The sequence below is a fragment of the Varroa destructor genome, unplaced genomic scaffold (genome assembly GCF_002443255.2).
Source record: "Varroa destructor unplaced genomic scaffold, Vdes_3.0 BEIS01000001.1, whole genome shotgun sequence".
Taxonomy (NCBI): Eukaryota; Metazoa; Arthropoda; class Arachnida; order Mesostigmata; family Varroidae; genus Varroa; species Varroa destructor.
The window spans coordinates 22,305,071-22,321,066 of record NW_019211454.1 but is presented as its reverse complement, the minus strand read 5'-3'; the positions used below and the strand labels follow the sequence as shown (position 1 = coordinate 22,321,066).

The 15,996-nt window shown below is 44.0% G+C and overlaps 2 protein-coding genes and 1 long non-coding RNA gene across 17 annotated transcripts in view; 1 reads left to right on the top strand and 2 right to left on the bottom strand.

The window, feature by feature from the left end:
• Positions 1-13,202, bottom strand: part of LOC147758390 (uncharacterized) — an 88,217-nt gene extending 75,015 nt beyond the window's left edge. Inside the window, exon 1 of the long non-coding RNA XR_015318431.1 lies at positions 13,054-13,202. This is a non-coding gene — a long non-coding RNA (uncharacterized LOC147758390). The remainder of the gene's footprint in view (positions 1-13,053) is intronic.
• LOC111245502 (uncharacterized) overlaps positions 1-15,996 on the top strand; it is a 73,126-nt gene that overhangs the window by 50,798 nt on the left and 6,332 nt on the right. The window lies entirely within an intron of this gene.
• The window catches only part of LOC111245514 (phosphatidylinositol-3,5-bisphosphate 3-phosphatase MTMR6-like), a 20,201-nt gene continuing 17,427 nt past the window's right edge, over positions 13,223-15,996 (bottom strand). For 8 of the 11 annotated variants that reach the window (XM_086976630.1, XM_086976625.1, XM_086976626.1 and 5 more), the window contains one exon: positions 13,223-14,370. In XM_086976630.1, the coding sequence (XP_086832756.1) occupies positions 14,140-14,370 (231 nt within the window). In that variant the 3' untranslated portion in view covers positions 13,223-14,139. The remainder of the gene's footprint in view (positions 14,371-15,996) is intronic. The other 3 variants (XM_086976629.1, XR_015318425.1, XR_002671372.2) reach the window with 3 other exon arrangements.

Here is a 15,996-nt window from a genome sequence, read left to right as displayed (position 1 = left end):
TTGTTATTGTGCGCTAGTTGGAGCGTTGTTATTGCGCATGTTTGTCTGCATTCGTCTGACGCAGCGTCGTTAGCGCCGCGTTCGGCCAGAAGGCAGAGCTTTAGCGAACTCTGTTAGTCGCTGCGCACTGCATCGCCAACGGTAGGGAGTGGCTGCTGGTTGATATGTATATCATCTTTCTTTGCGGCCGCCGACCTTTTGCGACCGTAACGCTCCTGGAGCTTCGTGGCTGGCACTGCCTTTTCATTATTGCTTCTGATTCTACTTCTGCTTTTCTGCACTGTCATCGGCTGTCAGTAAAGCCAGCGTAGTTACCACAGCAACTATAGCTGATGTTGGTTCGTGTACAGCAGAGTGACTTAGCCTCACCTAGTCAGTGCCCTCAGTTCAGAAAATCGCACGCATTAACGTTCTGCTGTCTGGCGGCAGCGGCGGCGGCGGCGGCGGCGGCGGCGGCGGCGGCGGCGGCGGCGGCGGCGGTAGATTAATGGAATGAGGCGCCGTTTGTGAAATATTGTTTATACTTATCTTGAAACCAATTGTAAAGCAAGCTACGCAATTGAAAAACGAACTCTTTTTATTGACGTTTCTACGCCGAACGAGAAATTGCGGTCGTAACTTAACGAAGGCTATCTCCATTGTTTGTCGTCGCCATGGTCATTATTTGCTTTGGACAGCAGTCGCACGAGTCGAGATAGTTTAATTTTGGACCTGACGCGATGGCTACTGAGTACGCCGGAGATCTGGTAATGTTGGAACTAGGGACGACAGCCGGCATTACGTCGGTTTTGCAAGCTAGACCGGCTGATTTCAACCGAAATTAAAACATAAACAGTATTACTGCACTGTGTAACATCGTCAAAACAATAATCATGTTAATGCAGTAGGAGAAAACATATTCCAAGACAACGTCACAGCCGCTAGAAAAAACTTGATCGTTCATTTGAATATAATATGTAACTTGCGTTGTCATATCTGGCCGCGTGCTACTATGTCGTGATCTATCCTTTGACGGTGCTGACGTTGCCGCGATGCACATATTTATTTATAATGTCATTATTGTTATAATGCTAGTAATATCTTCTTGAGGAACGTTCGCTGACGAATTGCGTCTTTGTCGCGCACGGTTCGCTGAAGACCACAAAAAATTCGAAATTATGCAAAAGAAGGCACGATAACAATCTCGCTCTCTTGTCCAGCCCAGCCCAGCCCAGCCCAGCCCAGCCCTTGTTGCTGTTATTCCAATGCACATGACTCTTGTTACTTGTATGCCTGCCTGCTAACCTATGTGTGTTTGCCTATATGAGTTTACTCGATCTATATGTATGTGTTTGGATTCTCTGTGCACCTAAATCAAGTTATTGCCATGATCGTATCTAAGCAAAAAAATATATTCCAGCAATTTTTTCCACGTTGCAAGTGTAGTTTTGAAAACCGTTGCAGTATTAAGCACCGTGATCACATGTTCAATTCAGAGTACTAGCAACAGAACGGGAAAAAGGCGCTAAAAATTTGCAAAAGAAATGATCGACAAAGCTATTTTGTTGGTCTATTACATTGTACCTACAATATGCGTCCCCTACATGACTGTACCACGTATTGCGTAGGCTCGTGCGAAGAGGAACGATGTAAGTAAGATAAGTTAAAAACTGTAGGAACTTCAATTGTTAGTCGGTTTCGGATTAGCTGTTATTTTATCGACTGAGGCTGCCTCGAATGCCCCATTTAAAGAATCCGGGTAAATCACTTCGATAGCATATATATGGATAGATCCGAAAATACGCGCTGCAAAGCGGACAGAGCTATCCGAACCCGACGGGGCTAACAATAATGAACTTTCGCCCCCAAATACTTGCCTTTAACAGGCGTTAGAACTGTGTACTCCGTCCGTACGGGCAGCAGTAGCTCGAATTTGTTTTTACAATTTTGTTTCGGTCTATACATTTGCGTTACTATGACTACGGTATGAACACGGTCAGGCCATTCCTATAGTATTGACCAAAGCAGCTAACTAAAAATAAACACTTCGCGTGTTATAAAGGGGCACCGAAAACGAGGTTATTTTTGCGAATATATAATTATAGACAACCCGATTAAATTGTTTTTTGCTAAGTGCTGCAAAAGTCTAACGCAGAACCCCGTTCAGCCCGTCGCGGCGCGGCTTGTAGAAACAGAACCATAATAACAATCATGTGGGTTATTATTAGTCAAGTTCTAATATATAGAATGTAATGCGTGCAGGGGAAACAGAGGGCTACATTATGTCGGGCGTTTTCATATGATTTGTGAAAATGTGTCCGTTTTCGGTGAAAATAATAGCTGAAGCATAGTAAAAAATAAAAGTTCTGCTCTAAAAAAAAACGTATTTAACGAGAAACGGTAGTCTTGTATTGTTGTCTTCTCACTTATAGTAGGCCTCATATGTTTTCGTTGACGATGGCCATTATAATTTATTGATCACCGGGTGCTCTGTCGCGCGCAGTTCATTGAGGTAAAGCTTCGATTGACCTCGAGCAGACGCTGTCCAACTTCAACACATGCATAGGTATTATAATTTCGTAGAAATAGTGTAAAAGTTTCCACAATTACAGTAAAGGCGTAATTGCCTGCGATGCCGGTTTGGCGCTACACAATGGCCAGCTACGGACCACAGTTCTGTGACTTCTTCGAGATTGAACACGTCTGGGAGAACTTCTGCTGTACATCTGGGTGGTCCCATAGAAGTCACCGAAAAATGAGCAGTAAGACGTACCTCAGCCGCACGCTTCCTCGAGTTAATGCTCTAAACTTTTAAAAAAAAAAGAAGGTTCACAACCAGTGGTCCTGGAAAAAATAATGTCCAACATCGCTCCTTCTATTTGAGTGATGTCTATTGGAAGCAACGCTCATCAGAAAGGCGTACGGAATCTATGTCGGACTGACTGAATTTATGCCGATTAGAAATAGGCGTTGTATGAAATGCCACCTTTTTCGCGTCGAATAATTGCTTAAAAATTGTTACAGGCAAAAATCTTCTCTCTACTCATCTTACGCGACGTGTCTGGCTATTACTAATGCTGGCGTTAAAGCTTCGTTCCTGCCAGTCTCTATTAGTGTGGCCGTCATGTCATCTCTGTTGCCTGCTAATTCGATAGGCAACGCTGTCCCGCTGGCTCCCTCTGAAGGGTTGCGGTCGATGCGTACCTATGCGACGTTCGGCGACGTATTTACCCGGAGAGGTAAAAGCAGTACTGCCAGCAGCAGCAGCAGATGTCCGAGTTGAAGTAAAGTCAAAGATGAAAACTATCTTGTTCCGCCCGTCCGCAGCGGCTCGTGATCGTCTTGCTATTTAATCTGGATCACTCGTGAGCGAGCTTTCAGCTAGCTCGGGACAACTATCAAAATAACAACGTCAACAATATCGAGAAGAACGTCAAGTCAGGTAGCTACATCAACGAGATAATGTTTACAAGTGCATAAAACAATTATCGCTCTGAAAACCAACGACGAGTTGCATGAAGAGTGGATATAGCGGTGCCCGCTAGGCACTCGCTGTTCGTGGCACTTCTTTGCATGACATGCCATCACTGCTTGTTTGTCTACCTGGCTGTTCGTCGACGCATCGAAGCGCCGCGAAAACTGGACAGAATTCGAGAGCGGCCATTTTTGAAAGACGACAGCAGACGAAAGTAAAGCGAACACGGTTTACGTCTGTTAAATTGGACAGAAGATGAAGTGACAAATCCAACAGGCAACAGACAAACTCGACGCGAGGTGCAGCAAGCCAAATCACGTTGGTCTTTCACGTCAACGCAAAGCTACATATTGTCGCTATGGTACCTTCAATTACTATTCGGTAACGATCCACCGTTTCCGCAGCTTTCATTACAAGCGTACGGTGTCGTAGATGTCCTACGGTTGCTAATTTTTTTTTCTTTTCACGTAATATCGACCCTGTCGCGTACAAGCGCGAGTTGTCTCTGTGTTATCGAATTCAAACGATCGCTGCCCCTGAGTGCATTAATTATCATCGATGAACATTGTTCGCTACCAATACACATCGCCTTTTTCGCATCGGTTCCGATGGAGTATTTTTTAGGTTTAGCTACTTGAGCTTATGTACAGATGCACGACCAGGCAAGGCGCTCGTTTTCATTTTGAGGCACTTCTGCCGTTGTGCTTCGCGTGTACGTTATGCGAGACTGCTATTCCTTTCGAGATTCGTTCATCGTCCTGTTTGTCGTTAATATTGACAGGCCCTATTTTGCGACGACCACAGAGTTATCGTGAAAACTAATTAGTAATATATTCTGCTGTTGCCTGCCGGATACCCGTGTGATTCTTTCAGACCCCCTCGCTTTATGCCGACCCCCTTCCCTCTTATATACCTCCTCTCATTCGTCTCCCACCTTAAGTCACTAATCGATCGTATTTAACCCTCCTCGACCCTCACTTCGTTCATAATCGTGCATTTTTTGGTGGGAAGCTAGCACCAAAACTTCGGCTTAACGGCTGTCTTGAAGTTCTCAGAAACAGGCTGTCTCACCTCATCATGTCACCTAGCTCATTTTGGAAGTCTTACGATAAACGTCGCTTAGTTATGTCTACACATACGAGCACCGGCGTAACTATATGCGTTGCAGGCGAGTCTGCTTTATACGAGCATTTAGCAGACAGGCTTTGTGTTGGCAATTAAAAGTGGGGTCATTTACTGTTTCGGAGCACGTTGGCCAAATGCCGACGCTAGCTTGGCGCGTTACGTGGCTAGGAGACTAAACGCGTGCGCTTTACGGCTCTCTTAGTGATGTCGTAAGAAACTGCCATCGAGAGCCAAGGAAAATGTTTTAATACATGTTGAAATTAATACTGCCTTGTTAGTTTACCGATCGCTTGCTGAGCATACACATAGCGCCATTGGTAGAGGGCAAACCTAACAAGCCTTCAGCCACTCTAGGATGAGGACGCTTGAGCTCTCTCGAAGCCACCACCGGAGCACCAGCACCGCCGAAGACGTCGCTTCAAGCATTGACTTGTTATGCAAACATGACATAAGCGTGCAGTCTTCTGTTAGTACTCTTCGGCTGAGAACTGCATCGCACAGTGATGATAGAAAAAAGATACAGGTTTCCGTTTGTTGACTATTCAATCACCTACTGAAGAACGGGTTGCTGACTTCGTTCTTTCTGCCCAGATGCATAAAAATATCGATGCGCATTTACCCTTGTGCCTATAATTCGAAAAATTAATTTAGAGACATTTGGCCGTTCATTCGTTTCGACCGTTGTACATGGTACATACAATGCTGCACTGTGTACTTCAGCCACCTGTGCGGCTACTGCTTGCTATCGAGACAGGAGTAAATGACTCAGTGATGGTTAGTCAATCGGTAGATAGGTAGACAGGTAGAACAGTTATCGGGGCCCCGGCCTCCGTCCGGTTGCTTCTTCAGTAGTGAATATCGGATAGCCGTTGGTCGGTCACTCTCGTCTGTTCTTGTTCCGTCCTATCATACCGTCTGCACCGACGAAAAAGTAGCAGTCGAATAACCTTGCTGATCATACTGATGTTATTGTTGCTGCTGCATTTACCCTAAGGCAGATCACCGCTAAACGAACCGGCACCAGCAGCGACGCCATCAGTAGGATCAGAAAGTCAGCCAGGCTCAGCGAAAACCGCCAGCCGAAGCTGGCAGGTTCGAACGCAGAAAACCGGCAGTAACTTCGGAGGTAGTAGTTTCTTCAGACGTCAGCCTCACGCGTGTCACGCCTCCTGTTCTACTGCTGAGGCAAACGAGATCAGCGGTCAGTATCAACACGAATGGGGTCGATTGCTGCTGCTTCTGTCATTACTAATCTCGGCACGGCGAGATAAGCACGGAAGTCTGGCAATTTTGATTTTACTATAAATCTAAAGGTGCATACAAAGGCACATGCATGTTTGTGTCTCTGCGTGTGCGCCAACTCTGTCTGCACGTACTCGCTGTACTTCCTTGTCATGATCGTACCTATCTACCTGTCCCAGCTCTGCCGTCGATGCTGGTGCCGCAGTTATTGCAAATATCAATGCTGAGTGTTCTCTGAAAGGGGTCCAGAGAATCCCATAGGCACAGGTCGAACCGGCCTACTCTGGTAAAGAAGAGCGCAGTTCGACATCACTGGACACGAGCTGGGCGAATAAAGCAAGTATAGGGGCGGACGAAGTCGTTAGCGGTATTCTGCTGTCGCCGAGAGGCAGACATCTGATCAATCATGGCGACGTCAAAATGTCGCTGAGATCAAGCAAGCCGAGTGCGTCACGACTACGTGATGATGACGACGAGTAGCCGTTTGCAAAAGAACTAAACGAATCGAACCTAAGAAGAAATCGATGAGTGATCTCGTTTAGCTGCTACTGGCTAATGACAACAACAATCGTTCTGCTCAATCATTCTTAATGTGGTTTGGCCAAAGGCTATTTTTCGAAATTGTTCTTGTTGTTGTTGTGAAAGCAGAAATCACAGGAGCACACTCGCCTGCGAGTATCACAATTCTGTCAGCGTGCTCATTTGCCAGATGATCGTAACGTGTCACAAAGTATTAGAACATTCATTATTATTGAAGCATACGTCGTACTGTTGCCAAGCAATGGACGTGGCGAGTTTGAAAGATTTGGGCGAGCAAATCCGGTGTTAACTTGTGTTATTATCAAAGCAACTACTACGGTAAAGCGATATGCTCGTCCAGTGGACGGTGCGTTACCATAAAAGAATGTATAAAGCTAGAGATGATCGAGCTATTGCTTAATTTACGCTTGTAGTAAGTAGGCAATATTCATCACTCTATCAGCACATAGGATCGGTTTCAAAGAATGAAAAGCGGATAAAGATATCGATGATGTGTGACGTCCTTGAAGTGTCACCCTTGTACCTCTGTCAGGCTTGTGAAGGTGAAACGAACGAATCCAAATGGGGTATCTTCAAGGGGGGTCTCCATTCAAGCTTATCGTCCCCGCTTGAGAGTTGATGGCGCCCGTTACGAGTTCGCAGTATTTATTAGGGCAATGAGATCGTCTTTAGCCATATGGGTGAATTGTTCTAAACAGTTAAGAAAAAACGAGAAATTAAATTGCGTAATGACGACGGAAGGGGGTAAATTTAGTAAAGATGACGTCAAAATGTCCTGCCTCAATGACAGATCCTCTGTCGGATGTCGACGTTCTTCCTTCCTTCATGCGGTCTACGGGTGTTGACATTCGATTTAGTTCAGCATGGTCTTGTGGTCAGTTTCTAACGGACTGCCTGAGAACTACTAGGTAGGCGCAGAAACAGGTCGGCTGACATAATAAACTTCCCGTCACAAACCCTTCTTGATAGCATATGCAGCTAGCCGCCGATATTCTCGTAGGAGCGCCGGCTCCCGATATGTCAGTCAGATACCCAGCTCATTGTTATCGTAGAATTGATTGGTTTTAGATAAGCGTTAAAAACTTTAATGTTTCTGTGATATATCGGCACCATCTTACAAGCAATTACTGATAGCATTTATTGAGACGCACGATAACGGGTGTCGCACATGAGGGGATCATTGCGATAGGACATCAAACATTGTCGCATTTAGACACGTGAAGTCAGATGTTTATCTTATTAGGTAGAAAAAAGGATCACTAATGTTAAGCATGCGTAAGTTACTTTAAAGTCTTCATTGTTTTTACTCTCTATCGCGTCGTACCAAACAGGCTGGTGCTATCCTAAAGTCGAACTTATGTTGCTATGCCGCATTTAGCACCTACGAATTGATTCAGATTGACTAGGTAAGTCCAGTGGCTATTTTGCATTAGGACTAAAGTGTCGCTGAACAAAAACCATAATGTAGCAAAAATAGGATTGAAGTAACTACTGATAAGCTATAGGTTTCATATGAATATATTTTATAAACGATTATAGGGTTTTTACGACGCTCGAAGCGACGCGTGCTTAGAACGTGCAGTTGATAGCTCATAGGTGTATGAAGACCTAATCAATGAAGTTTTCAGAAGGTAATTTGGAATATGCGACGACGGAACGTCTAAGCAAGGCAATGATATACTGATGTGCTTTTGTAGTCAAGTTTGTAGTTTCAATCTGAGAGAAACACGTTGGGGTATGAATATCTAGCAGCCACCAGACATAGCTCCATTAGGGTGGATGGCAGAGTTACCTTGTGGCATCTATGTATGTATGCATACGTTCTAACTTATAGTACCATAAGTTACATGTGCATATTATAAGTTAAGAATCTGATGCATTAGTGTTGTTACTGTTAACTTAAGTCAATAGGTGATACTTCTAGTACGAGGAGGTTGAGCATCGCTTCTGCTCGTATCCACTAACGAACTAACTATAACTTTGTGTATCTAAAACTGGTATTTCGCTTATGCATAGTCCTGCCGACTGACAATTACCTCGTACTTTTTATATACACCATAATTTAATGTCGCACGTAATAGCCATGTATGCACCATATGTATATGTAGTTAACAGCAACCAGTACGCTGCTAACTGGAATCTAATCAAAAAGAAGATTATTATATTAGTAGCCTGCCAAGTTAACCTTAGCACTTTGTTAATCAATTACGTTTTTTAATAGATAAATCTACGGTGATTTGTACTGAAGGTTAAGTACAAACGAAACCAGGCGAGACTACAAGAAGTGACCGTCTCTGGCAGAATGAGCTGTTTTCTGCAGTGATAACAGCATCAGTAGCCATTATCTAGACGGCAGCTGCTTGAAACGAGTTCGTAAATGTTTGTCTCTACCGATATCAGAAGTATGTTATTGTTGACTATTCCGATGTTATTAACAATAACAACAACAACAACAAAAGCAGCACCCGCGACAGCAGGCACAATCATATTCGTTAGCGGGAACTGTTGGACTTTCGTACGACAACGTTGCTAATAGTCGTATAATAATAGTTGTAATGGTTTCGGTAGCAACAGAGTGGATACGAGCAGAAGCGATGCTCAACCTCCTCGTCCTAGAACTATCACCTATTGACTCGCATTGACGGTGGGAGAGATCGTCAACCGTCACAAAGTAGACATTATCCATCTCCAACATGCGCATTACCACACCACTACGCTGATTATTGATGTCTACGTTTGCCCGATCGACAGAGACATTCGTGTCTTATGACAACGCCATCGGCTAGAGGAATCTGTCTGTGGCTGTCTTCACATGACGGTCGCTTGGCCCTAATCAAAATATCCAACATGTATATAGTACACACACACACACACACACACGTAATTTAACCTGTACTATTAGTCCCTACGAAGTATGTATTAACAGAAGGGCAACCGTGCTTCAACCGGGTAATCCCAAGAGCTCTATGTAATCAGCTCGAATCGCAAGCTGCAGGCCGCCTGGCAACAAAGCCAATACTGGCCCCACCCAAAGGTCTACGTATATGGCATGCACATGCATGCATACATATAGAACGTACGTTAAGTGATCCTCAACGCGCTATGCTACAACGTGGATTGAAGATAAAACCCCTTGTACCGCTTCGTGGAAAGCTCCCGGATGTGTCTTCGATGCCGAAGGGTGTAGTGGGCCAGTAGGGATTCTACAAGTAGTGAGATCCGACTCTTGTCGAAAAAATTACAGGCTGGTTTCGGCCGCGGTCATGTATTTGTAGTACTCAGGATAGAATGTGTATTGAGACTTGGCTGGGCAATAGATCGGTAGATAGTTAGCTAGGCTGGAGGCAGTTTAAGTCGAGGCCGAGCGATCTGCGTCCAGTCTATGGTAACTTGTTCGTTTCTTAGCCTTGTCTGTATACGACTAGCTCAGTATGAAGTCGATAGAGGTTATGGCCTACCGTCAGGTCTTCCTAGAATGTAAGGCCTTTTGACGTTGACCTGGCTGTCACGACCTCCGCTGAGAAAGTTAGTTTTTAGCCCCCAAATATTTACGCTGCATGTTTCACGGGGAAGCTATTTAAAGTGCCGTTTCACGAACAAATTATGTAGCACTATTCTAGTATACTGCTTACACGCTTAGTGCTATCAGTTTATTTGAGCAAATAAGCGATGCCCCATCCTAGGCATGAGACAATATAGCTTAAGAACTATAGAATTATACTTTTGTGTTCTATGTTTATAATAGAAAAAAAAAAATCATCAAATCCAAATCTGTACCAATCTTTTTTAGGCATCACATATTAGCCAAAATGGAAAGATAGCGATCGAGCTAAGACATATCGTATAAGATCTTTCTCAAGATACCATGCGCAAAGTGATGTGGTCCGCCACAATCAATTCTATCCGACCTATCGTAGATCGATAGCAGCAATGGCACGTCGCGGTAGTAGCAGGCAAGATCAGAAAACGAAGTAGCAGAAAAACGAAGAACGAAGCAGAAAAACACGGTAACACAGGACCGCCGCATCGAAACCGCAGGACGGACTGCTTCTAGCCTCAGTAGTAGCAAAGAACTGAGTGACAGAAGCACTGAAATGTCGACGATAGCTGCTAACTGGTTGGTCTTTGGCCTTATCTTCCGTTTTCTTGACGCTACGGGTAATGCTGACGGCGGCGGTAGCACTGATCGACTTTGCCCAGCTGCTACCGGCGGTACGCCATCGACTGTCAGCGACGCTGCTACTGTTGTCGCTGCTTTGGCGCTGTCTGGCGGACGTCGTCCGTTTAGCCATAGAGATACTGTGCGTGTGCGTGTGTGTGTGTGCGTATGTGCATGAGAGAGAGAGAGAGAGAGAGAGAGAGAGAGTAACAGCAGCAGCAGCAGAAAAATATTGAACTGATTCTCCGGCGTCGTTTTGCTCTATAGCGTGTGCGTACGTGCGTGTGTTGTCTCTGCAGCGGGGGCCATTACGTGGTCGAAAATCATAAATAACAAAATCACCTCCGCGCAAAGACCTTTCTTCTACGCTTCCCCACCCCCCGATCCTGTCCAGTCTTCAAATGACGACTTTTGCAGTGACGACGCGCGATGTGGTTGAATCGGACCAACAACCCCAATGGGAAACGAACTGAGAGTCTCGAGGCATCGACATTCAGTCGATCGAATCATCAACCGAAATTCTCTGTCTCCTGAGTCACAACCACTACGACAACAGTAACAAGCATCGGAGGAAGATTCTGCACTTAGCGTATGTTGAGGCTGGCCGGCTGGCTAGCAGCAGTAGCAGAAGTATTATAGATGAAGTAGGGCCGCTTAAAGTTGGGCCGTTGTCGCCGCCGACAGCAGCAAAAGTGCTACTTTAATAGTAGTCGTCGACGGTAGAGACAGACGAGAGGCAAAAAAGAAACAACGAAGACGGAGAGCTGAGAATGAGAGAGAGAGAGAGAGAGGCGCTGGATGATAGAAGTCAATTACATTAAATTTAAGCAATAAATTTGCTATTGCGGCTACCGACTAGAGAGCCAATTTTAGCTGACACTCAGGTTGACACAAAACTGTGTGGCGATCAACAGCCGTTGATCATCATTGGGACGCTGACAGAGCGAAGGAGACAGGCCGGGAGGCAGGAGAAGCTAGGACAAACGGCTACAGAGGGTGAAATCGTCTGTAGCCGCTTGACGTTAATGATGATGGTAATTATGATGACAATGATTTTGCGAAAGCACAGTAGAAGAGATAAAATGAGCGAAAAATAGCTGGCTGCGAGTTCTATCAAAAATATCCCAAAACGTTACCACCAATTACCAAAGACTCACTGTTACCGCATCGGGAACGGTAGAGATGCCGACGAGACGGTATCGATGTGCTTCTGTGTGCTGAAAGAACATTAGTTGTCGCAAAATCCAGCGAGAGTTGAGTGTTATATGATAACTGGGAGATATATCTGATAAAGCTCGCATTGGTTTCCATTGCACCGCTGTGCAGTGAAGCCCATAGCGACCGAAGGCATTGAATGGAAACTCGTGAATTTAGCAATCTCACATAGTAAACAGAATCTTCAGTACTATACTTCCATACTACAGCCGCTTGGGCGCTGTTTTATTAGATTATTAATTAACGAACTACGAAAAGTAACTAGAGTATTTATAACTGATACATTTAACGATACGTTATTATTAAATTAAAAGCTTAAGTAGACATGCAAGTATGTTGATAAGTACATGCAGATGAACATTAGACCTTTCTCGTGAACGTAGAGCAAACACGCGTTGGCCTGATATGAACTCCTTCAACTAGTTCGTAGGGTAATCGCGACCGTAGCTAGTGCTACGGACATGATAAGCGGCAAAAGCATATAGTACAGAGAGCTATTCTCAGCGAGGAAAAATTCGAAATCGAAATACGAAAAAATCGTAATCGAGAAGCTTCATTCAGGAGAGTGAGGCTCCGTAGGGATCGTCGTGCCCCATTCCTTCAGCCAGCTCTTTGGAATTCTACGAAAAAGCCAACATCTAGCAAGTCTCCTAGCTGACTCTGAACTCGTCTTACGACCCAGGTGCGCGCTAACCGACGTTAAATTTCCGTGTTAGCCACATCGTACCTTATGGGGCCTCATCCATGTGCTATTATAAGCTGTAGAAAACATAAGAAATAAGGCTTGATGCCAACGATACAGCGGCGTAACATCGTCAATTGAGCATCAATTGAGGCTCGGCCACATTAAAACCAATCAGCTGAATTCTTTGATGAACAGCGGCGTTCTCGACGATATTTTCAGCCACTGAACGTTTGCGTGCAGTAAAAACATTCAATTTTTATCATTATTGTCGTCGTCGTCGTTATTTCGAATTTGCAAGGGGTGCACATGCTGCTGATGTCTCATGTGTGTACGTGCGCATAGATTCCTTTGAAGATTGCACAGACTACTACTTGAGAGTGAACTCTCGTCCGTAGAGCAACCTTTATGCCATCACCCCACAGTGAGATAAGTGAGAAAACCCGTGGAATTACGGTAACGTCAAAGTAAACCGCAACGAATGTTAACATTCTGATCAAATTCAGCGTGAGAAGAAGGAACAGATAGAGGTGGGCACGCAGCAATATATATATTCCTAAGGCAGCTACGACGAGTCGAACATGCGGGCAGACAAGCCAGCCGTCAATCCCGGATAGAGGTCTGCGGAATACTTACCGTACTTGTATTATAACAGCTAAGCAGCCATGCTCGCGCTGTCACTTCTCTCTATTCAGTATGATTAAGTGATTAGTATCAGTGATGCGGTGTCAGTGAATTGCTTTAGGTGAGTGATGCCCGTCGTCGTCGTCGTCGTCGCCGTCGCCGTCGTCTTAGCATAGACGAGGCAGACAGCTTGGCCTGTCAGGATTGCAATCGAAATATACATAGTTTAAAACGTATATTATGGCCGTTTATCTTGAATGTTCTCTTACTGCTCTCGGCTGTTCATTTACTTTTATATACCATTCAAAGGTGCTTTGGCTTCTCAGTGAAGCTCTTATAATTTCTTTTTATTCTTATCGTAATTTTAAATCAATTTGTCGCATCCACTACATTTCGGCTTTGACCTGGAGAAACATCTGCCGAAACAGCTTGAGGTGTTCGTGCTGTGTACCGCAAGGACTCTACAATGACTGAAGGTTGTACTTGACGAGGTTTGCTAAGGTCGAAAATAGATTTGGAGAACGTACCACACTGATCTATCACCTGAGGTCGATGAAAACCTCGAACAACCAGTAACTCGTTAATTGGAGGAGACGATAAGCTGCCAGCATCTGACAATTCTCATTCACCTGAGTATATGGCATTTTATTAGATAGTAGGAGTCTGGCTGTGCCACGAACGGGGCGAAGGGCATATAAAACCAAGGCGTATCACCGATTCTCAAAACCTCGCCCAGCACCGGGCAATACGCAGCCACAATGATCGGTTTCTATACAGAATTGTCATTAATAACGAGAAGTGCTGTCGACGTAAGGTAGAAAACGGATTGATAACTGCAGAAGATATATGGCTAGCTGCATCGATCAGGCTCGAAAATTTCTTTTGAAATTGATGAAAAGAAACATTTTTTTGAGGTGCGGCGAACGAGAGTAACGGCGAATACACAATGCATTGGTTTGTTATTAGAATTCTAGTGAAATGCTATAATTTATTTAGTGAAAAACAGTAGCAGTTTATGTTCGAATCTAATAAATAAAATTTACGCTGTTGTATCTTGGGCTAGAAATATATATATTCTACATTTTGGTGCACTATATTTCAGTGGCAGTCCGTGGGAAGAAAGCTCGTGACACGTAGTTGAGAATAGCTTTTACTATCACTATAATCTGACCTGATAGTTTGAATTAATGTCGCTTTTGATCCACTGCTTATTAGGCACTCCCTGTCGTTGGAACTCTTCCTCAAGCGAGAAGAAGTCCCACCCGAATGTCTTGGGTAGATCTTCGCTGCATGCCGTATAGTGGAAGCAGTATAGTTGGTGTACGTGCACTGAATGTCGAACAGCAGACGCGTAGCCGACAACACAGAGTTACCGACATCCAATGGTCCCCAAAGGAGTAAAAACAAAAATATAATTCATGTATACAGATGCCGACAGTAACAACACCAAAAACACATAAATTATCATTACTATCAAAACTCGGTAATATCTAACGCATGTGCGTCGCCTCGACCATTTTGAAATCGAACTGCTTAAATAGATCGAAGGTAATCGATTTAGAAAAGAACATTTCTTAAAAGGTACCAATATCTATTGAAATTGTCGCTATATATAATAAATCATTCAAATATGTTTACAAAATACATATGATACACAACAGTAAATAAAGATTAATAATTAAATATCTAATTAAGCAAATACTGTCTATATTACTAAGACTCATGTCTACAAATGCATTTGTATCACGATAGTTCACTGAATATATGAAATACTATCTACATTTATACTTTAAGTGCGACTCAAATAAAATACGGTTACACTTTAATATTTCACCTTTTTTTTTAGGCCCGAAGGATCACTTACTCAATACAAACAAAGGTTTCTGAGGAAATTTTTTCATAGGTAAGTATTTACCGAGAGAGACCCCGATTTTCACATATTATCATACAACGCAATGACACCGCTGGATCGTTTAATCGTTTAAATCGTAAATTCATATCGTTTAAACGTTAAGACAAGTTGTCTAGGTAGTGTGATACATCGATCAAAAATGGGTTGCAAAAGCAAAGAATACTCTTGAGAAGCTCATCATAAATTGTTGCACCCGGTAGTTGTAGCGATTAAATACGATAGTGCTGCTGGCGTGGTTATCTTACATCTTATTGATGGCAGAATGGATCATGAAATGTACATTACTGTATTTCAGAAGAGCCCCGCTTAATGTGTCTACCAGATGGGACTAGCTCGCCAATAAATATAACAAGATGATTCATCAAAACATTACTGTCAGCATACGGCTATGAATAGTAGGCTGTGGTTTCTAGCCGTGATATCAGTACTGATCGAACATTTCTGGAAGGCATTGTACATCTAAACATAGGTTGTAAAAAGCATAGAGCTTAGTATTTTGCCTAGGATCGGTCAGTTCATGGGTTAGGCCACCTCAGCCTGCTGTGGAATTTTTGTAAAGAAGCGGATTGAGTCATCCATGTTTACTTGAATCCTGCTACTCTTTCCAAATTGGCAGCAATAAGAGTAGAGTGCCGACTATTAACAAATAACCGGCCAACTGGGAGGTGTCATATCTTCATTCATCGCCCTCAACAGGAAATACACCGTGTCTGCATCTGTCATTTGACCACACTACCGGACATGCTTCTATTCCGAGTCCAATCATTTCTGATGTCATGTAAGCTGGCCGTGACACGTAGGCATCATCTGTAATAGAATGCCTGCTTTAAAAGTTTTTATGATTGATGAACGGTAGCGAACGGCGTAAGGGCTTATCGCCGCGAGCTTCTCTGGGTCTAGGGAGGTTCCCAGCAAAAAAACCTTATCACCAAGGTATACGACTTAGCGCATAGCGAACGGTGCAAGGGCCTATCGCCGCGAGCCCCTCTGGGTCTACGGAGGTTCCCAGCAAAAAAACCTTATCACCAAGGTATACGACTTAA